The sequence below is a fragment of the Pongo pygmaeus genome, chromosome 20 (assembly GCF_028885625.2).
Source record: "Pongo pygmaeus isolate AG05252 chromosome 20, NHGRI_mPonPyg2-v2.0_pri, whole genome shotgun sequence".
Taxonomy (NCBI): domain Eukaryota; kingdom Metazoa; phylum Chordata; class Mammalia; order Primates; family Hominidae; genus Pongo; species Pongo pygmaeus.
The window spans coordinates 15,231,662-15,255,516 of NC_072393.2; the positions used below are offsets into that span (position 1 = coordinate 15,231,662).

The 23,855-nt window shown below is 41.0% G+C and overlaps 1 protein-coding gene and 1 long non-coding RNA gene across 2 annotated transcripts; one reads left to right on the top strand and one right to left on the bottom strand.

The window, feature by feature from the left end:
* The first annotated feature begins 10,834 nt into the window (after nt 1-10,834).
* Nucleotides 10,835-11,764, top strand: LOC129020223 (olfactory receptor 7A17-like). Its single transcript, XM_054464277.2, has one exon. The coding sequence runs from the start codon at nt 10,835-10,837 to the stop codon at nt 11,762-11,764; it is 930 nt and encodes a 309-aa protein (XP_054320252.2).
* Nucleotides 11,765-17,269: 5,505 nt separating this feature from the next.
* Nucleotides 17,270-20,083, bottom strand: LOC134738809 (uncharacterized). Its single transcript, XR_010124879.1, has 3 exons — nt 19,939-20,083; nt 18,147-18,243; nt 17,270-17,609 (listed from the first exon to the last, which is right to left on the bottom strand). It is a non-coding gene; the product is annotated as an uncharacterized LOC134738809 (long non-coding RNA).
* Between the last annotated feature and the right edge of the window lie 3,772 nt (nt 20,084-23,855).

Consider the following 23,855-nt stretch of genomic DNA (forward strand, 5'->3'; position numbering starts at 1 on the left):
ATCTCTCATCTGAGATAAAACCCAGAGTTCTTCGTCCTACATTCAAGAAGATTAAGGAGCGTGGACACAGAGGTGAGGTTGGAGGGAAAAGAAGAAAGCTCTCTGCCAGCAGAGAGGGGTTCCTGAATGGGATGCCCCCTGTGAGGCCCGTTCTGAGGTTTTTATGGACTGGAAAGGGGAAGCAATGTGCTTAGTCTGCAGGCTGTCTTGGAGAACACTGACTCAGCTTGGCTCAGGGTCTTGGCCTGGTACCTTTCAGAAAGCTTGGCCCAGGACCTTGGTCCAGGATCAATCAGGGGCTGAAGTGATGATTCATAGAGGCTGGACTCAAAGTCCAAAACAAAAAAAGTAGAGTGCCCACCGGAACCCCCACTGCTCTCACGCCCACAAAAGGAGAAACTTTCTCCTGGGAGTCCGCTGAGTATACAAAGGACAAAGGCATTTCTATGCCAGGACTTGCTTCTTATCTGAGTGAGCCAGAGGTTTGTGAAAGTTTTTATCCAAATGGGCCAGAGGTTTTTTTCCTATCTGTGCAGCTGTGGGCATGTCTCCAGGCACAGGCCCTGTGTTTGTTCCCTTATTGGTGCCGGCAGCTTGATTTTTTTCCCCAGGCTGATTTTTTTAAATCATGTGAGGATGAGGCACTGACCCATGAGTTGGGGGCTTTCTGGGGACCCTTATCTTGCTATCTACCCAAGGCAAGCTAACTAACTCCTTTCAACACTAGTGTGTTTCAACACTAGTGTGTTTACACACACTTGCCTGTGTTTCAACACTAGACAAGGCATTTTACGCTCCTCACTGGGGTCCTATGCTGTATTTCAGCTCAATGTCAACAGTGCCTGTCTTTTCTGACAAACAGCAGTAGGAAAATATATCTTGTCAAATACATGTTTTAGATGCAGTTTACATAGAAAGTCACATTTTCATGTATCAGTTGACCTCATACATCCTTAGAGTCACAGATAACCATAAATGTGATGGAATAAAATGATCAGTCATGCACTGAATGACTATGACTATGGAATATTTGTTTTTTTTGTTTGTTTGTTTGTTTTTTTTCTTTTATTATTATTATTATTATTATTATACTTTAGGTTTTATGGTACATGTGCGCAATGTGCAGGTAAGTTACATATGTATACATGTGCCATGCTGGTGCGCTGCACCCACCAACTCGTCATCTAGCATTAGGTATATCTCCCAATGCTATCCCTCCCCCCTCCCCCCACCCCACAACAGTCCCCGAAGTGTGATGTTCCCCTTCCTGTGTCCATGTGTTCTCATTGTTCAATTCCCACCTATGAGTGAGAATATGCGGTGTTTGGTTTTTTGTTCTTGCGATAGTTTACTGAGAATGATGATTTCCAATTTCATCCATGTCCCTACAAAGGACGTGAACTCGTCATTTTTTATGGCTGCATAGTATTCCATGGTGTATATGTGCCACATTTTCTTAATCCTGTCTATCATTGTTGGACATTTGGGTTGGTTCCAAGTCTTTGCTATTGTGAATAATGCCGCAATAAACATACGTGGAATATTTGTTTTTGATGAGGTACATCTACTCCTGGAAGTGTGGAGACTTGGTATCCATGCGTAATCAGGTTTCTTCATCTGAGTGAAGGATTTGGTATCATGGTCTGTACTATTTCAATGTACCATCTCGCTGTTTCTGCTTAAAAGTTTCTACTGCTCCCTACAAATATGACTCCTTGCATTGTTCTAAAAATATCTCCTCCTTTAAATACTGTCTCATAAGCATTAAAGTGTAGGTAAGTGAACAATATGTGTATTTAATACATCATAATTTGCTTTGCTCCTTTAGTAGTCTACACTCTCTTCAGTCCTCATAATGAAATGATGACTCACACAAGACATTGAATTTCTGCCCAATATTGCCTCTGTCAATAGACACTTGTGAATTAGAGTCACAGTTTATCCCTGCAAAAACCTACACGTACTTCCAACCTCTCCTGGTTACCCAGAAGGCAATTTCAAAGTTGTCTCACTTTAATATAGTTATCTGAAACAAACATGAATAACCAGGTAATCACAAATGTTTTCTTGAACTATCAGAACAACTGTGAAAAAACCAGAGGCAGAAGATAATTCTGAATGTCACTAGTTCTGTTTGCATTGACTAATGTATCAGTAAGCTACTGCTATGTAACAAGCCATTTCAATAATAAATGGTTTAATATCATGCTTTTTTATCCTGTAGGAGTTTATGTTGGAGAAGTCTTTACACGGAGAATTAGAACCTATGCATTTTTTAAGGAAATAAAAATATTCAGTTCATAGGACTGCCCAAATCTAGTTAGTTCTTGAATTTTGGATGGCAAGGACAATTTGAAAGAGGAAGATTAAGAGAAGTGGTGGAATCTCACAATGCCTCTTACAGTTTCTTCACAGGCATTAAACATGTCATGACTGCTCACAGTCTGTTAGACAAACCATGTCACATGTTCAAGATGTATGTCAACTGTTGCAGGGAATCACACTCCTCCCAAGTGAGTTATTGTCAAGACCCAGAGCCAAAGGTGGAAAAACACCATCTGCTTATAGACAATAGGGGAGTTAATAAATGAATGAAAAATAAAATGATCTACCAGAGGGAGAAACAGACATGCAAGACTTTTATACTTCTGTTGAAATTAAATGTGTATGAATTCTATCTTAGGTTTTCTCCATGTCTATTTTGTATTTTTACGAGATGCTATACTCTGGCAACCAGGAAGATAAGATTTCTATTAACAGTTGGAGTTCCTAGAAGAACTGGAGAAATAAATTGATGCAAGAAGAATCGTCTGTGTTACAGATATTCCCAAGATTAAAAGATGGTAGAGCAGGTTATAAGAGTCCAAAAATGAACATACTCATGCATGTATCTTTGAAATAGAATGATTTATATTCCTTCGGATATATACCCAGTAATGGCATTGCTGGATCAAATGGTATTTCTGGGTCTAGATCTTCGAGAATGACCACACTGTCTTCCACAGTGATTGAACTAATTTACATTCCCACTAGCAATGTAAAAGCATTTCTATTTCACTGCAACCTCACCAGTATCTGTTGTTTCTTGACTTTTTAATAATCACCATTCTGACTGGCATGAAATGGTATCTCATTGTGGTTTTGATTTGCATTTCTGTAATAATCAATGATGTTGAGCTTTTTTTCATGTTTGTTGGCTGCAGGAGTGTCTTCTTTTGAGAAGTGTCTGTTCATGTCCAAAGACACGGAATCAACCCAAATGCCCATCAATGATAGACTGGATAAAGAAAATGTGGTATATATACACCATGGAATACTATGCAGCCATAAAAAAGGAACAAGTTCACGTCCTCTGCAGGGACATGATGGAGCTGGAAGCCATTATCCTCAGCAAACTAACACAGAAACAGAAAATCAAATACCACATGCTCTCACTTATAAGTGGAAACTAAACAATGAGAACACATAGACACAAGGAGGGGAACAACACACACTAGGACCTGTTGGGGGGTGGGGAGAGTGAGAACATTAGGAAAACTAGCTAATGCATGCCGGGCTTAATACCTAGGTGATGGGTTGATAGGTGTAGTAAACCACCATGGCACACGTTTATCTATGTCACAAACCTGCATATCCTGCACATGTACCCCTGAACTTAAAATAAAAGTAAAAGGAGTCTAAGCATTTTTAATGTGAATATTTGGAGCCAGGCAGAGGAGGACAGAGATGATGTCCCTGAGTATAATAAAGCAAACGCGGAAGGACACTCGTGCAATCTCCTCCCCGTATGGACCTCTGGAAGCAGGTCTCCCTTCATGATCACAAATTTCTTTCTCCGAGAAGCAAGGCAATGTCCTTTCCCAAGAAACTTTTCCAGAATTACAAACTTTTCCTACTCTTTGCAGGGATGAATGTATTTCTGCAGACTGTGATGGCCTATGACCACTTTGTGACTATTGGTCACCCCCTGCAATACAGGGTCATCATGAACCCCAGGATCTGTGGACTGTGGGTTCTGGTGTCCTGGAGCATGAGTGTCCTGAATTCCTCACCGCAAAGCTGAATGTGTTGCAGCTATCCTTCTGCATAAACTTGGAAATCCACCCATTTTTTTCTGTGAACTTAATCAGTTCATCCTGCTTACCTGTTCTAATGCTTTTTTTTTTTTTCTGTCTTTCTTTTTTTTTTTTTTTTTTCGAGACGGAGCCTCGCTCTTGTTGCCCAGGCTGGACTGCAGTGGCATGATCTCGGCTCACTGAAACCTCTGCCTTCTGGGCTCAAGCGATTCTCCTGCCTCAGTCTTCCGAGTAGCTGGGATTACAGGCACGCACCGTCACGCCTGGCTAATTTTTGTATTTTTAGTAAACAAGTTGTTTGTCCATATTGGCCAGGCTGGTCTCAAACTCCTGACCTCAGGTGATCCACCCACCTCGGCCTCTCAAAGTGCTGGGATTACAGGCATAAGGCATCAGGCCCGGCCTCTGACATTTTTATTAATGACATAAAACTGTATTTTGGAACTGTGCTGCTGGCTGGCAGTACCCTCACTTGTATCTTTTTCCCTTACTTAAAGATAGTTTCTTCCATATATGCAATTTCATCCACTCAGAAGAAGTATAAGGCATTTCCCACCTGCGCGTGTTACCTCTCAGTTGTCTATTTTATTGTACATGTCTAGGAGTGGAGGAACCTGGAGGATATTATGTTAAGTGAAATATGCTACACACAGAAAGAAAGATATCACAGAATCTCACTTAAATGGAATGTAAACAAGTTTATCTCATAGAATTATAGAGTAGAATGGTGGCTACCAGGGACCCCCATTGAGGGAGGAGGCATGGGGAGATGTTTGTCAGAGCATATAAAATTCTCCCTAGGAGAAGCAAGTTCACAAGATCTATTGTGCCCCTTGGTACCTGTATTTAATGATAGATTGTATTCTTGAAAAATGCTGAAAACGTGGATGTTAAGTGTTCTTACCTCACAATAATAACTATGTGAAATAATACATATATTAATTAGGTAGATTTCACCATTCCATAAAGTATATATACTTCAAAATTTTGTACACAATAAATACATACAATTTTATCTGTCAATCTTAATAATGACATAAATAAATAAATTTGGAAACATTAAATACGATAACCTTTATATGGTACTAATCTCAGGGCAATGTTAAAAACAGATCTAAATAAATCTCTTGCAATGGCCAAATGTTTGATAAAGGAAGGATTAAATGACAGACCTTCACATGTGTTAAAAAGTATGAAATTCTAGGCCGGGCGCGCACCTAGATTGCTGGCTTGCTTATGATTCTAGGCGTGGCTCACACCTGTAATCCCCCCACTTCGGGAGGCTGAGGTGGGTGGATCACTTGAGGTCAGGAGTTTGAGACCAGCCTGGCCAACATGATGAAACCTCGTCTCTACTGAAAATACAAAAAAAAAAAAAAAAAAAATAGTGGGGCGTGGTGGCGGGCACCTGTAATCCCAGCTACTCAAGAGGCTGAGGCAAGAGAATCTCGAACCCAGGAGGTGGAGGTTGCAGTGAGCCAAGATCGTGCCACTGCACTCCAGCTCAGGTGATAGAACAAGACTCCATCTCAAAAAAATAAAAAATAAATAAAATAAATTTTAAAAAGTATGAAATTCTAATGTTTTGGCAAAAGCAACATGAAGCCAAGAAATGTAGTACCCACAGTTTTACATGAACAGAACACAGTTCATCTCCTTCTTGCAAAGGTAAGTTGCTATTTTCTGGGTATTGCAAGAGCTGTGTTTCCATCACAAGCCAGTGCTTTGGAAACTCCAGGGAACCAGTCAAGACAGGTTCCTCAGTTTAGACTTTGGAGGAAATTTTCGCTGAAGGTTGGGAGAAGGTGCTAGGAGGATGGGACTCTGGAAGTCAAGGAAGTCCATGGGGAAGGAGTAATAAAGCCTGGATACACCTCACTTTTAATATAGTGTCTTGTGAATAGAGGATACAGAAAACAACAAGAACATTTGTTTTAGTGCAGAGCAACATCCCCCAGGAAACTGATGTGTTTAGGGTTGGAATAACAGGAGGAAAGGTACCTAATGAGCAGATATACGAAGCCATAAATATCTCCTCTGCTGCTGTCCCTCAGCATATGCAACCTTGGGCTAGAAAGGACATGATGGTTTCATTTGGATTCCTTAGTCTGGCTCAAATACAGATGATGCTTCAACTTTTCCTGATGCCTTGTCTTGAGACAGAGCTTCCATCTCCATCATCAACCTGCTAGAACTTCTCCATGGAGACCTTCCTTTCAGAAAACTCAGTAGGGTAAGTCCCAGAGCCCAGTGGGTACTGTAGGAAACATCAGGAAGAACAAGAGGCGTGAATATGAACCTGAGGTCACCTGAGAGCCAATCATTGCCTCCAGCTTTGTTCCTTATTTTTAGGATTGTCTTGGCTTTATGGTCTCTTTTTTGGTTCCATATGAAATTTAAAGTAGTTTTTTCTAATTCTGTGAAGAAAGTCAATGGTAGCTTGATGGGGATAGCATTGAATCTATAAATTACTTTAGGCTATATAGCCATTTTCATAATATTGATTCTTCCTATCCATGAGCATGGAATGTTTTTCCATTTGTTTGTGTCCTCTTTTATTTCATTGAGCGTTGGTTTGTAGTTCTCTTTGAAGAGGTCCTTCACATCCCTTGTAAGTTATATTCCTAGGTATTTTATTCTCTTGGCAGCAATTGTGAATGTGAGTTCACTCATGATTTGGCTCTCTGTTTGTCTGTTATTGTTGTATAGGAATGCTTGTGATTTTTGCACATTGATTTTGTATCCTGAGATTTTACTGAAGTTGCTTATCGGCTTAAGGGTTTTTGGGCTGAGACGATGGTGTTTTCTAAATATAAAATCATGTCATCTTCAAAAAGAGACAATTTGACTTCCTCTCTTTGTATTTGAATACACTTTACTTCTTTCTCTTGCCTGATTGCCCTGGCCAGAACTTCCAATACCATGATGAATACGAGTGGTGAGAGAGGGCATCCTTTTCTTGTGCCAGTTTTCAAAGAGAATGCTTCCAGTTTTTGCCCATTCAGTATGATACTGGCTGTGGGTTTGTCATAAATAGCTTATTATTTTGAAATACATTCCATCAATACCTAGTTTACTGGGAGTTTTTAGCATGAAGTGGTGTTGGATTTTATCAGAGGCCTTTTCTGCATCTATTGAGATAATCATGTGGTTTTTGTCATTGGTTCTGTTTATGTGATGGATTACATTTATTGATTTGCATATGTTGAACCAGCCTTGCATCCCAGGGATGAAGCAGACTTGGTCATGGTGGATAAGCTTTTTGATGTACTGCTGGATTCATTTTGCCAGTATTTTATTGAGAATTTTCACATTGGTGTTCATCAGGGATATTGGCCTGAAATTTTCTTTTTTTGTTGTGTCTCTGCCGGGTTTTGGTATCAGGATGATGCTGGCCTCATAAAATGAGTTAGGGAGGAACCTATCTTTTTCAATTTTTTTGAATAGTTTCAGAAGGAATGGTACCAGCTCCTCTTTGCACCTCTGGTAGAATTCAACTGAGAATACGGCTGGTCCTGGGCCTCTTTTTGGTTGGTAGGCTATTGATTACTGCCTCAATTTCAGAACTTGTTATTGGTCTATTCAGGGATTCGACTTCTTTCTGGTTTAGTCTTGGGAGGGTGTATGTGTCCATGAATTTATCCATTTCTTCTAGATTTTCTAGCTTATTTGCATAGAGGTGTTTATAGTATTCTCTGATGGTAGTTTGTATTTCTGTGGGTTCATTAACTTTTTTTGGTTTACTTTTTAGATCCTGGTTCTCACTATGTTGCCCCGGCTGTTCTCAAAATCCCAGCTTCAGGGGACCTCCCCACTCAGCCTCCCAAAGCGCTGGGATTACAGCTGTGATCCAATTATATTGCCCTCCTCATTGACTTTTAAGGAAATATTGAAGGAAATGTTTTTGGTCATAAAAACTTTTAACTTTTATTTACCTAAAAATATGTCTATTTTCTTAGTTTTGTTTCTTGCCTTAGTTAAAATAGTTTGTCTACACTAAGATCTTATATGTAGTTATCTAAGTATTCCTCTAACATATATTGCTGACTTTTACACAAAGGTCCTTAAATCTGCTAATTCTTTGTAAAATGTGACTCAGGAGACACATTTCATTTTCTCACAGGTAGATAGCTATTTATTTCTGCTTTTATTCAACAATTCGGCATTTTACAACTAAACTGGAATACAATCTTTTCATATTTTAATATCCACGTATATTAGGACTTATTTCCTGACTTATTCAATAAATTGGGAGTATCTTCTATGTGCCAGAACATTTTAGAAACATTGTGTATTATATAATTTTATGTCTAGGTCTTTCCTAATAAAGTAATTCATTTCATATCATTAAATTATTGTTATTGCTTACCTTGGTTTGGTTAACTTTTTATGTACCACAACGTTTTAAAAATATAGTTGCTTGGAAATCACTACATTTACCCTGGTTTTATTCCCCTGACATTCTTTTTATTTTATCACGTGTCATTGCTTTAATTTTTTTCTACATCATCATACACCTTTGTGAAAATACAAACTTAAAGCAGGTAAGTTCTTGCTCAATTGACTCATACATTATAACAGAGAAGACAGAGTAAAATGTAACAAATGTGTCTATGATACAATGTCCTCAGGGATGAAATCATATGGAGAATTTCATTCTGTGAAAAAAGAGACAGTTATCATGGTATGTGCAGGATTTGATAATATGGTCTAGGAAGGACATTGCATATTAGAGGAAGACCAGAACCAGAACTAGTGCAATTCCTTGGAATTGTTAAAAAGAGTTCAAAGCCCAAAGACCCTGAATAATTAAAGAAGAGATGCCACATGAATAATTAAAGAAGAGAAATGAGAAGAAGGCTGTCTCACCTGCTATCAGACCATTTCTGAATTCTAGTGGGGAAAGATAATTTGAAATTGACAACTTGCCTGGTATTCATTTCTTTCTAATAGAGTATGGGAAGCTGAGGCAGGAGGATCACCTGAGGTCGGGAGTTCGAGACCAGCCCGACCAACATGGAGAAACCCCATCTCTACTAAAGATACAAAAAATTAGCTGGACATGGTGGTCCATGCCTGTAATCCCAGCTATTCGGGAGGCTGATGTAGGAGAATCACTTGAACACGGGAAGTGGAGGTTGCGGTGAGCTGAGGTCATGCCATTGCACTCTAGCCTGGGCATCAAGAGTGAAACTCCGTCTCAAAAAAAAAAAAAAAAAAAGTGTAACTAGGGTGAGAACAGCATGAGAGTAACATGTCTCCAGGAAGCTACAGTGTGCTGCGTGCATGTAGGCAGTATGCATGTGTGTGTGTGTGTGTGTGTGTGCACGCGCACCTTTAGCATAAGAGCAGGTTTCAGAGAAAGGGTATTTGGGCTCTATATTCTGAAAGGTAACACATAATAGAAAAGCCAGAAGTCAAAGACACAGCGGGAAAAAAAGAGGGGATGCATTACACATACTGAGACGCCTTTGCAGGCAAATTAATAAAATGCAAATGCAACAGCATCTGGTCAGAGGGACTCCTTGTGTCTAACTTTCAGCAGCTTCAAGGCCACCTCATCACACAACATCCTCTGAAACCGTCTCTCATCACTCTCTTCCTGTACATTCCCCTGCCGCACTGGCTTCCTTGTCCACCTTGAACATCTGAAAGAAGCACATTCTGTCAAGTCTTTCATTGGTCCTTCCTTCACCTGGCACAGACTCCGGCAAGGAACATGGTGACTCTCGCCCCGTCTTCATTCTGCTCTCTGTTCAATTTTTACCATGTCTGCTGATCTTGTCTGTACACCTACTAAAAGTAACACATTTTTTCCTTTTTATTCATAGGACTCATCACCATCTGACATATACATAGTGTATATGTATTTGTTCCCGTTATTCAATTGTAGGGACTTTGTTTTATAGCACCATTGACTTGTTGTCTACACAGTACCTGGAACATCATAACACTCGCTTTGCAGTCCACAAATGCATGAATGATTTTTCTCATTAATGATACTGTAGAATACAAGCCCTCAGGGAAAGGCTGAGAGAGAGCATGGCATAGGAATTCCTAATCAGAGATGGCAAGGAGATCTTCTAACAGGGACCAGATTTCCACACTAAACATAGAAAACAACTTCTTGTAGAATGGAGATTACTAGAGGCTGGGAAAATTGGTATGGAGGCTTGAGGTGATGTCAGTCAAGGGATACAAGATTATAATTAGATAGAAGGAATAACTTCAAAATATGTATTTTACAGCATCATGAATATAGTTAATGATGATATATTGAATTATTGGAAAATGCCAAGAAAATGGATGTTAAGTGCTCTTGCCACAAGAATGATGACTATATGAGGTATTACTAATGTTAATTGGCTAATTAATATTTGTTTAGCCAATCCACAATGTAAATATACTTCAACATATGATGTTATACATGATAAATGCATACCATCTTATCGGTCACCATAGAAACAAATAATTTTTAAAGGAAAAATAAGTTCTTGACTCTGGAATATAAATGAGAGAATTTCTGGTACGTTTGTAATGCATAATTACATTGTCATATTCTCTCTCTTTTTGGTAGTCACGTTGAAAAGTTGCAACCAAGGCTGGGTGCAATGGCTTATGCCTGTAATGCCAGCACTTTGGGAGGCTGAGGTGGGAGGATCGCATGAGCCCAGGAGTTTCAGACCAGCATTGGCAACAGAGTGAAAGACTGTCTCTATGTAAAAAAAAAAAAAAAAAAAAAAAAAAAAAAAAAAAAGATGGAACTAGAGAATGACACAGGGATTTCAGAATTCCTTCTTCTGGGACTATCAGAGGAACCAGAATTGCAGCCCTTCCTCTTTGAGCTGTTCCTGTCCATGTACCTGGTCACCGTGCTGGAGAACCTGCTCATCATCCTGGCCACAATCTCAGACTCCCACCTCCACACCCCCATGTACTTCTTCCTCTCCAACCTGTCCTTTGCAGACATCTGTTTCATCTCCACTACAGTCCCAAAGATGCTCATTAACATCCAGACACAGAGCAGAGTCATCACCTATGCAGGCTGCATCACCCAGATGTGCTTTTTTGTACTTTTTGGAGGGTTAGACAGCTTACTCCTGGCTGCGATGGCCTATGACCGGTTTGTGGCCATCTGTCATCCTCTGCACTACACGGTCATCATGAACCCTCGGCTCTGTGGACTCCTGGTTCTGGCATCCTGGATGATTGCTGCCCTGAATTCCTTGTCACAAAGCTTAATGGTGTTGTGGTTGTCCTTCTGCACAGACTTGGAAATCCCTCACTTTATCTGTGAATTTAATCAGGTCATCCACCTTGCCTGTTCCGACACCTTTCTTAATGACATGGGGATGTATTTTGCAGCAGGGCTGCTCGGTGGTAGTCCCCTCGCAGGGATCCTTTACTCTTACTCCAAGATCGTTTCCTCCATACGTGCAATCTCATCAGTTCGGGGGAAGTACAAGGCATTTTCCACCTGTGCATCTCACCTCTCAGTTGTCTCTTTATTTTACGGTATGAGCCTAGGTGTGTACTTTAGTTCTGCTGCCACCCACAACTCACACTCAAGTGCTGCAGCCTCAGTGATGTACACTGTGGTCACCCAAATGCTGAACACCTTCATCTACAGTCTGAGGAATAAAGACATAAAGGGGGCTCTGACACAATTCTTCAGAGGGAAACAATAAAAGAGTTGTTTTCAAGAAGGGCCTGTGATGCTAGAGCTCTAAGCCCCAGACCCAGAAACTGTGATTTATTAATCAGATGGTGGAAGTAGCAATGGCTCCTTCTATTAATTTCTCGGATGTTCAAATTCTGTGATCTTAGCTGGTTTGTAAAATATACGCATTTTCTTTAAGAAGCTTTCAGCTCTCAAATATTCAACCGTTTTCTCCTTTGTGATTTTCCTACTTTCCCAAAGTTATTCCCAGACTAGGGTCAGAAACAAGGTAGAGATTCCTGTTGGTCTCATGCAGTGGTGAGTTGCGTTCACACAAGGAACCAAGAATGACAACTATACAAATTATTAATATAATTTTATTGTGGATGAATAGCTGAGACCCCAGTTTTCTACGTTTGTGTCTGTCATTTCTTTTTCTATCACTGCCTTAACTGCTCCTCCTCACAATGTAAAACTAATATACCAGGGGGCCAGGCGCGATGGCTCATGCCTGTAATCCCAGCACTTTGGGAGGCTGAGGCGAGCAGATCATGAGGTCAGAAGATCGAGACCATCCTGGCCAACATGGTGAAACCCGTCTCTACTAAAAATACAAAAATTAGCTTGGCGTAGTAGTAGGCACCTGTAATCCCAGCTACTCGGGGGGCTGAGGCAGGAGGATGGCTTGAACCCAGGAAGCGGAGGATGCAGTGAGCCAAGATCACACCACTGCACTCCAGCCTGGTGACAGAGCAAGATTCTGTCTCAAAAAAACAAAAACAAACAAACAAAAAAAAAACAAAAAAAACTACAAAAAAAAAAAAAACAAAGACACTTTAATATACTAGTGTGTTTTTAGCCAGTGGTGGCATTTTATCCTCTCCATTAAGATCCTGTTCTCTAGTCATCTCCACATCCAAATGCCTAATATATTTCTGATTAAAAACAAAGAAGACTCTGTAATCCCAGCACTTTGGGAGGCCGAGGTGGGCAGATCACGAGGTCAGGAGATCAAGACCATCCTGGGCAACATGGTGAAACTCCGTCTCTACTAAAAATACAAAAATTAGCTGGGAATGGTGGTGCATGCCTGTGGTCCCAGCTACTCAGGAGGCTGAGGCAGGAGAATTGCTTGAACCCGGGAGGCAGAGGTTGCAGTGAGCCAAGATTGTGCCATTGCACTCCAGCCTGGCAACAGAGCAAGACTCCGAAAAAAAAACAAAAAACAAAAACCAAGAAGACAAAAACTGCTTATGAAATCCATGTTCCAAGTGTAGTCTAAACAGACAAATTAGCATATGTCAACTGACTTCATCTGGACTTAGACTCAGAGGCTGTCTTAACTATGACAGAGTAAAATTTTTGGTCATGCATGGACTTACTCTGGAACATTTGGAGTGTGGAATCTTGGTGTCCATGTGTAATGAAGTTTGTTCATTTGAGTGAATGATTTGATGTCATGGTCTATATAATTTTACTGTAACATCTTCATTCTACCTAAAATTTTCCTGTGCTACCTGCAAATATGACTCTTTCCATTGTACTAAGAAATATCTTTCCCTTTAAAAAATTGCATCATAGTCTGGGCGCAGTGGCTCACACCTGTAATCCCAGCACTTTGGGAGGCCAAGGCTGTTGGATCGCAAGGTCAGGAGTTCGAGACCAGCCTGGACAATATGGTGAAACCCCGTCTCTTCCAAAAATTACAAAAATTAGCTGGGTGTGGTGACACGCGCCTGTAGCACCAGCTGCTTGGGAGGCTGAGGCAGTAGAACTGCTTAAACCTGGGATGCGCTGGTTGCAGTGAGCTGAGATCCCCCACTGCACTCCAGCCTGGGCAACAGAGCAAGACTCCAATTCAAAAAAAAAATGCATCATAAACATTAAAGTGCAGATAAGTGAACAATATGTTTAATTTATCAGCCATTGCTTTATCTCTTTTATACTATAAACTCTCTACAACCCTCATGATCAAAGGAAGACTCACACAAGAGCTTGAATTTCTGTGCAGTATTGCTCCTGGAAATAGAGACTTGTGTGAATCAAGGTCACAATTCATTTCTCCAACACCATATATGTCCTTTTGAACAGAATTTTTCAAAAGAAAACACATGCAGCCAACAATCATATGAAAAAAAAATTAACATCACTGATTAGAGAAATGTAAATCAAACCCACAATGAGATTATCATCTCACACCAGTCAAAATGGCCATAACTAAAAAGTCAAAAAAATAGCAGATGCTGGCAAGGTTGTGGAGAAAAATGAGCGCTTTTACACTGTTGGTGGGAGTGTAAATTAGTTCAGTCATTGCGGAAGACACTGTGGTGATTCCTCAAAGACCTAAAGACAGAAATACTATTTGGCCCAGCAATCCCATTACTAGGTATATACCCAAAGGAATATAAATCCTTCTATTATAAAGACACAAGCATGGGTATGTTCATTGCAGCAATATTCACATTTGAAAAGACATGGAATCAACCTAAATGCCAGTGAATAATAGATTGGATTTTTTAAAATACATATACACCATGGAATACTATGCATCCATAAGAAAGAATGAGATCATGTCCTTTGGAGCAACATGGATGGACCTGGAGGCCATTATCCTTAGCAAACTAACACAGAAGCAGAATACCAAATATCACAGGTTCTCACTCATATATGGGAGCTAAATGATGAGAACACATGTACACTTAGAAGGGAAAAACACACACGGGGGCCTATCGGAGGGTGGAGGCTAAGAGGTGGGAGAGGCTCAGGATAAGCAACTAATGGGTAATAGGCTTAATGTAGGGTCCAGCCCCACAGGGTCGGTGGGTTTTTCTCCCCATGTGCAGAGACGAGAGATTGTAGAAATAAAGACACAAGACAAAGAGATAACAGAAAAGACAGCTGGGCCTGGGGGACCACTACCACCAAGTCGCGGAGACCTGTAGTGGCCCTGAATGTCTGGCTGTGCTGTTATTTATTGGATACAAAGCAAAAGGGGCAGGGTAAAGAGTGTGAGCCATCTCCAACGATAGGTAAGGTCACGTGGGTCACATGGGTCACGTGTCCACTGGACAGGGGGCCCTTCCCTGCTTGGCAGCCAAGGCAGAGAGAGAGGGAGAGAGACAGCTTATGCCATTATTTCTGCATATCAGAGACTTTTAGTACTTTCACTAATTTTGCTACTGTTATCTAAAAGGCAGAGCCAGGTGTACAAGATGGAACATGAAGGCAGACTAGGAGCGTGACCACTGAAACACAGCATCACAGGGAGATGCTTAGGCCTCCGGATCAGGCCCTCCACAAGAGGTGGAGGAACAGAGTCTTCTCTAAACTCCCCAGGGGAAAAGGAGACTCCCTGTCCCGGTCCACTAAGTAGCGGGTGTTTTTCCTTGACACTAAGGCTACCGCTAGACCAGACTTCCCAGACGCTGGCGTTAACGCTAGACCAAGGAGCCCTCTGGTGGCCCTGTCCGGGCATAACAGAAGGCTCGCACTCGTCTTCTGGTCACTTCTCACTGTGTCCCTTCAGCTCCTATCTCTGTATGGCCTGGTTTTTTCTAGGTTATGATTATAGAGCAAGGATTATTATAATATTGGAATAAAGAGTAATTGCTACAAACTGATGATTAATGATTCATATATAATCATGTCTATGATCTAGATCTAGTATAACTCTTGTTTTATATATTTTATTATACTGGAACAGCTCATGCCCTCGATCTCTTGCCTCGGCACCTGGATGGCTTGCCGCCCACATCTCCCCCCTTTTTATTAACTAGGATCGCCATCGCCATCATTGCTTGTTGTTGACTTCGGACTTGTTTTCGGACTCCTTGGAGGCATCTGCAGACTAAAAGGAGACAACATAAGCATACCAATATTAATAATGCCAGTAACAACAATGATCCTCCGAGGGGTTTGATCTATTTGAAGGGATTAAGATCAGATAATTGTTTAGTTATGCCTTCAGAAATGTCTGAGCCACGAACAGTGGATAAATGAGCTTGTGAAGCCTCAAAAATTTGCTCTTTAAGTTGTGAAATATCCAAGGTTAAGTTATCATCCCAGGCTTTTAAATGTCTTGAGACCTTTTCCCAGCTATGTTGATCTTTATTATAAGCATAAGGTGTCATGCAATAATCAGAAGTATTCCAATCACACTGTAATTGCATACAGTGTTCCAAATTCATAACTCTATCTCCCAGCCAGATTACACTTTGGCAGAGATCATTAATTTGATTAGCTAATTTTTGATCAATTTGAGCCTTAGAATTCCAAAGTCTGGAGGAGTTTTTCTGCCATGCTTCAACATATTGAGCTGTTTGAAGAGAATTGTGGATGGCAACTCCAGCAGCTGCTGCTGTTGCAGTAACCACAATTAGTCCTGCAATGACTGCAATAAGAGTAAAAATGAATCTCTTTGTTTTTTTGAGGATACCCTTAAGGACTTCATTGACTATGTGTATAGAGGGGGAAGACTCCCATGGACGATGTAAAGAAACTGGTATCCATACCCCCTCCCTAGCCCTTACCAAGAGAATACTTGTAGTGGGATTAAAAGTAGCATCGATACACGTGAACAGCTTACAGTTATCACATTCTATAGTTTGTGTATTGGGAATGCTAATTATATTTCCAACCAACAGCATGTAGGGGGGTTTGACACAGCTCCTGATGGTTGTCACCTGTTCAGATATGAAGGTGATGTTGAATGTGGGTGTTTTGGTATTAGTGTGAAGGAGTTAATAGGTAATGTTCCATATCCTTATTCCTGTCATAGCTGCAGCTAATTTTCATGGTTGAGGATGTTCTGGGGTAACAAAGGGATGAATCAATTTTGCCCTAGGAGGAGCAATGCCTGCGTCCATCCATTTAAATGGGTAAGGAGACACCCATTGTCTCAGCCTGTATGACTGCCATCCATCCTCTACGTAATCTAACAAATAATTAAACTCCGAGCATGAGGTATTTTTGCCGGAACAATCTTGCCAATAATGCCCTTTTGGAGCCCAATCAATAACAATATCCATGGCTAGACTTTGGAGCACAACAGTCTTGGGAGCATTACAATTATTCCATGACATTGAAGTCACTGTAAAAGGTCCCTTTGTAGGTTTCTTTGGGCAGTCTGGCAGTCCTTTTGTTTTATTACTTTTGGTAGTGAGAGGAACTCTCCATTCCTCATGTGGAGTAAGTTTGACGTGAGAAGTTGAAAAGAATTGGTACTGAACACGTTATGTACTTGATAAGAATCATTTGTAAAGGACAGTATGGTCCACATCCAATTCTGGCGAGAATAAGCTAAACAGCCAGGTGACATCCCAATGCATAGTGGTGGATATTTATAGCCAATTGACACATTAAAGTGCATACCTTTTTCTTCCAGTTGAGCTGGAAACCTATCATCATTAGGGACCGGCATGAATGCACTATTATGAGTGTAAACTTCTGCTGGGGAGTCCACCCAGGAGACAGACCGAATTAGAGGGGGAAAAGGAACATATGCCCAGTAAGTATAATTTTGAAATTGCCCCAACTGGTGGTATACTTACTGCTGCACTGACTACCATAAAGGCAGCCAGAATTATATGACTGGTCATTTTTGGGATTCCTTTTTCTTTTAAAAAATTTCCTGTTTGATGAAATAAAACCTTTATATGACCCCATGTTGGTGGAGTTGAACGAGCGGTGTTGTAGTTCACACGGCGAGATTTTGTCTCAATGTGGAGGTCGTGAAGTTTATGTGTCAGGCGGCGAAAGTTGCTCTTTGGTTTCCGAGGGGTCTTTGCCTTTTGTTTCTGGGAGCATTTCATCTTTGGAGTTACGGTGGAATTTTAATTGTCAGGAGGGGACCCACACAGGCTGTAGTCCTTTTCCTGGGGAAACACAAGCACAACACCTAGCCCAAGTTATGACTGTGCCTAATTCCCATGTGTTCATTTTTGCAACCTTACACCGTACCCACATTCCTTTTTGTGGACCAAATTTATTTCCAGTGAAATGTTGTTCTCCCGCTGTAAAAGGTTGATTTCTTGTTAGATTTAAGAAATTTAGTGTAAAAAGAGCCAGATTTAATTGGGCATGAGGAGTAGCAGCATCTCCCTTTGATTTAGTATCCTGTTTTCGAAGTTGATCTTTGAGTGTTTTATTGGCTCATTCAACCAAGGCCTGTCCTTGAGAATTATAGGGGATGCCAGTTGTATGAGTAATTGCCCATGTTTGAGTAAACTTTTTAAAAGCAGCACTAGTGTAGGCGGGGCCGTTATCAGTTTTCAGTTTCTCGGGACAGCCCATAACCGAGAAACAGGAAAGCATATGTCGTTTAACATGAGCTGTACTTTCTCCTGTTTGACAAGTGGCCCAAATAAAATGAGAAAAGGTATCAATGGTTACACGTATAAAAGAAAGCTTACCAAAAGCAGGATAATGACTCACGTCCGTTTGGCAGAGAGCATTCTGTGAAAGTCCTCTAGGGTTAACTCCTGAAGAAAGTGGCTGTAAAATTAACACCTGACAAGTAGGACAGTGACATACAATGGTTTTAGCTTGTTTCCATGTAAGGGGGAACTTTTTTCGGAGTCCCGCAGCATTGATATGAGTTAAAGCATGAAAATTTTCTGCATCTGTAAAAACTGGAGTAACTAATGTATCAGCTCTGGCATTTGCTGCCTAGAGGGGTCTGGGGAGGGGTGTGTGGGCCCGGATGTGAGTAATGCAGAAAGGAGAAGGCCTTGCTCTAAGCACAGCCTGAAACCTTTGAAAAAGAAAGAATAGGTTATCATCAGGCAGAAATTCGATTAAGGCAGTTTCAATGTTGCCAGCAACGTGTACTACATATGCTGAGTCACAGACAATGTTAACTGGTTCAGGGAAATCTTCAAGGACAGCCATAACAGCAAGCAGCTCAGCTCCTTGTGCTGAAATAGCTCCTGTGCTAAGCACACGTTCTCTTGGCCCTGTATATGCTGTTTGGCCATTAGAGGAAGCATCAGTAAAAACAGTGACAGCTTCAGCTAATGGGGTGTTTCTAGTAATGTTAGGTAAAATCCAAGAAGTGAGTTTAAGGAATGGAAACAATTTTACATTAGGATAGTGATTATCAATTATACCTGGGAAACCTGCCAAATGTACTTGCCAAGTGATGTAGGTTGCAAAAGCCCGTTGGACTTGTAATCAGGTGACGGGAACAATGATTTTTTGGGAGGGGGCTTAATAACCTTGTCTTTTAGCTGCATTCCTAAATAGTGATAAGGAGAAGAAGTCTGGATTTTTTCTGGGGCAATAACCAAACCAGCTACTGCAACTGCTTGTTGTACTGTAGAAAAACAAGATATTAATACAGAGCGTGAAGGTGCCATAAGATCAGCTGCCTGCTCAGCAAGATCAACAATGGGCTGTGGGTGATTTTGTGCTGCTGGGGTGGCAGGTACTGGAGGTTGTAAAATTACAGGAAATTGCCAGGTTTTGGGATCCCCATATTCCCTTGCCTGAGCTACAGCCCTCATAAGAGGAGTGTCATTTTCAGGGATGTATGTAATTTGCTGCTTGTGAGCGGCAAGGGTGGACGAGATTACCTGCTGAGCAGGTCTTTCATGGGCCTGAAATTCAGGCTGCCACGGCAACTGCGGACCAGGCTTCAAGGGAGCCTGTGACTCTAGCCGAGTCTGATTGGGAGGAAAGGAGCCAGGCTTCAAGGGAACCTGTGACTCTAACTGAGTCCGATTTGCAGGAAAGGAACCAGGCTTCAAGGGAGCCTGTGACTCTAGCCGAGTCCAATCGGGAGGAAAGGAACCAGGCTTCAAGGGAGCCTGTGACTCTGAGTCCGATCGGAAGGAAAGGAGCCAGGCCTCAAGGGAGCCTGTGACTCTGAGTCCGATTTGCAGGAAAGGAACCAGGCTTCAAGGGAGCCTGTGACTCTAGCCGAGTCCGATTTGTAGGAAGTGGACCAGGCTTCAAGGGAGCCTGTGACTCTAACTGAATCCGATTTGTAGGAAAGGATCCAGGCTTCAAGGCAGCCTGTGACTCTAACCGAGTCCGATCGGGAGGAAAGGAACCAGGCTTCAAGGGAGCCTGTGACTCTAAGTGAGTCCGATCGGGAGGAAAGGAGCCAGGCCTCAAGGGAGCCTGTGACTGTAGCGGAGTCTGAGTACTTAGTACTGGCTTGTGCCATGGTGTCCCCGGAATACTCTGAGTGCTCTAGCTTACCACCAAGCTTATTGATCACAGTCCTCAGTAATCTCTTGGTGAAATCCTCCGCTGAATCCCGCACTCAGGGTGCAACTTCACATAGTGAGGGAGAGCCCCATGTTGGAGCGCCAGATGTAGGGTCCAGCCCCACAGGGTCGGTGGGTTTTTCTCCCCCTGTGTGGAGACGAGAGATTATAGAAATAAAGACACAAGACAAAGAGATAAAAGAAAAGACAGCTGGGCCCGGGGAACCACTACCACCAAGAGGTGGAGACCGGTAGAGGCTCCGAATGTCTGGCTGCGCTGTTATTTATTGGATACAAAGCAAAAGGGGCAGGGTAAAGAGTGTGAGTCATCTCCAATGACAGGTAAGGTCACGTGGGCCACGTGTCCACTGGACAGGGGGCCCTTGCCTGCCTGGCAGCCAAGGCGGAGAGAGAGAGACAGCTTACGCCATTATTTCTGCATATCAGAGACTTTTAGTACTTTCACTAATTTTGCTACTGTTAGCTAGAAGGCAGAGCCAGATGTACAGGATGGAACATGAAGGCAGACTAGGACGGTGACCACTGAAGCACAGCATCACAGGGAGATGGTTAGGCCTCCGGATCAGGCCCTCCACAAGAGGTGGAGGAGTAGAGTCTTCTCTAAACTCCCCAGGGGAAAGGGAGACTCCCCTTCCCGGTTCACTAAGTAGCGGGTGTTTTTCCTTGACACTAAGGCTACCGCTAGACCAGACTTCCCAGACGCTGGCGTTAACGCTAGACCAAGGAGCCCTCTGGTGGCCCTGTCCGGGCATAACAGAAGGCTCGCACTCTTGTCTTCTGGTCACTCCTCACTGTGTCCCCTCAGCTCCTATCTCTGTATGGCCTGGTTTTCTCTAGGTTATGATTATAGAGAAAGGATTATTATAATATTGGAACAAAGAGTAATTGCTACAAACTAATGATTAATGATTCATATATAATCATGTCTATGATCTAGATCTAGTATAACTCTTGTTGTTTTATATATTTTATTATACTGGAACAGCTCATGCCCTCGATCTCTTGCCTCGGCACCTGGATGGCTTGCCGCCCACAGCTTAATACCTGGGTGATGAAATAATCTGTACAACAAACCCCCATGACACAAGTTTACCTATATAGCAAACCTGCACATGTACCCCTGAACTTAAAAGTTAAATTTAAATAAAATATATGTCCTTTCAGCCTCTTCCGGCTACCTCAAAAAAAAAAAGTAAACAATAGTCTTATTTTAATACAGTTATCCAGCATAAACATGAATATCCAGGTAATCATGAAGGCTGCCATCAAATATCAGAACTCATGTTAAAAACTAAGAGGCATCAGAATATTCTGAATGTCTTTAGATCTCTTTGCACTGTTTATTGTGTCAGTAAACTAATGCCGCATAACAAACCATCCCATTGGTAAGTGACTTAATTGTCATGCTTTTTTATCACATAGGAATCTATGTTGGGAAAGTTTCTACATTGGAATTAGAACATAAGAAATTTGGAGAGGACAAAATAGTCACTCCTACAACTCTCCAAATCTAGTAGGTTTTTGAATTTTGAACAGGAATGACAATTTGGCAGAGAAAGATGAAAAAAAGTGGCAGAATCTCAGAATGCCTCTCACAACATCTTCACAGACACTGGATCTCTCCTGGCTGCTCACATTCTTTCAGACAAGGCACGTCACATGTCCAAGCTCAGTGTCAACCACTGTAGGGATATACATGCTTCCGAATTGAGGTATTACCAAAACCCAGAGCCAAAGGTGTGGAAGTACATTCTCCTAAAGACAACTGGGGAGTTAACCAATAAGTGAAAATTAAATGTATCTACTGGCATGCGAAACAGATATGCAGGCATTTCATACTTATGTTGACAATAGTTGTTAATGAATAATGAGCTATAAGTTTCAACAAGGAGAAGTGTTCTGTGAAGAGTTATAGGAGGTCCTATAAGAGTATCCTACAAGAGTTGAAGGAGCACTTTGGGAGGCCGAGGTGGGCAGATCATTTGAGGGCAGGAGTTTGAGAGCAGCTTGACCAACATGGAGAAACCCCGTATCTACTAAAAACACCAAATTAGCCAGGCATGGTGGCACATGCCTGTAATCTCAGCTACTAGGGAGGCTGAGGCAGGAGAATTGCTTGAACCCGGGAGGTGGAGGTTGTGGTGAGCCAAGATTGCGTCATTGCACTCTAGCCTGGGAAACAAGAGCAAAACTCCGTCAAAAAAAAAGGAGTTGAAGCAGTAATTTGATGAACCAGGAGACATAGAACACCTGCTTTCCACTGAGCGTCTGGTTTGTGCAAGGTAATCTCCAATGAGCTTCAAAGTATTACTTACTTCTCACAGAAACTCCATAAAGAAGACGGAATTTCTAAAGATTTCACTTCCTGTCATGAGAAAAGCACACAAGAGGCACATACAATCTTGATTTACGCCAAAGTTGACCTGCCAAGTTCAACATTTGACTACCTGAAGTCAGACATGAGGTGTGTAGTAAGATTCTTGCTGGAGAAGACCTCAAAGTACTAATATCTGACTCTAACGCTGGACCACAGCCTTGATCCTCAAAGAGTGAACCACCCAACTGGTCAGGGAGCATCAACATCAACAGGGAAAACGCTACACATGTGGAATATCTGGACCCGTCCTAGAGGCCCCATGTCAGAATCTACATTTGAACGAGATCCCTAATTGAATCACACACACATCGAGGTTGGACATATTCTGGACAGAATAGCCTTTCAACCTCCCCAGTGATAACATTTTTGCTGCATAATTTTTGTGCTGTGGGCTGTCTTGGGCATTGTAGGATGTTGAGCAGCATACCTGGATTATTTTTCATAATCACATAAAAAAAATCATGTGATAGGTCAAATTAGGGACACTCAAGAGTTTTTAATCTCAATTATTTCCTTTCAGCTGAGGCTGAGTAGACAGTGTTTGTTGGTTTATTAGTTATTGCAAATTTTGAAGGTTGTTTGCTTTTATGTCTGAGAGTCTGAGTGCTTTTATTCTTTTGATTACATTGTTTAAGATAAAGAAGAAGAGATTTTCACCAACTTTGCAGAATAATAATAGTTCATTGTTTATGTATGTATAGATTATATCTCGACGGAATATGTGAAAGTTTATAAATTTCTTCTGGTCAAATCTCTCAGCTTGTCACATTGTGTACCCACCCTCTCCAATTTTTCTTAACTTAGAAAATTCTGCTGCATCTTTAATAGAAATAAATCGCCTTTCATATGTATTGCCATCTTATTTCACATCCTTTTTTGATCATTACCTTTTTGCCTTTTGTGATGAGTTTTTTTAATTGAATGGAATTTTAAATTTTATTTTGATGGACCAATAGCAACTGTATATATATATATATATACACACACACACATATATACATATATGTATATACGTATATACATACATATACATATATAAGTATATACGTATATACATACATATACATATATATGTATATACGTATATACATATATGTATATACGTATATACATACATATACATATATAAGTATATACGTATATACCTACATATACATATATAGGTATATACGTATATACCTACATATACATATATAGGTATATACGTATATACCTATATATGTATATACGTATATACCTACATATACATATATAGGTATATACGTATATACCTACATATACATATATAGGTATATACGTATATACCTACATATACATATATAGGTATATACGTATATACCTACATATACATATATATGTGTATACGTATATACATATATGTATATACATATACATACATATACATATATACATATACATACATATACATATATGTATATACATATACATATATACATACATATACATATATGTACATACATACATATACATATACGTATATACCTACATAC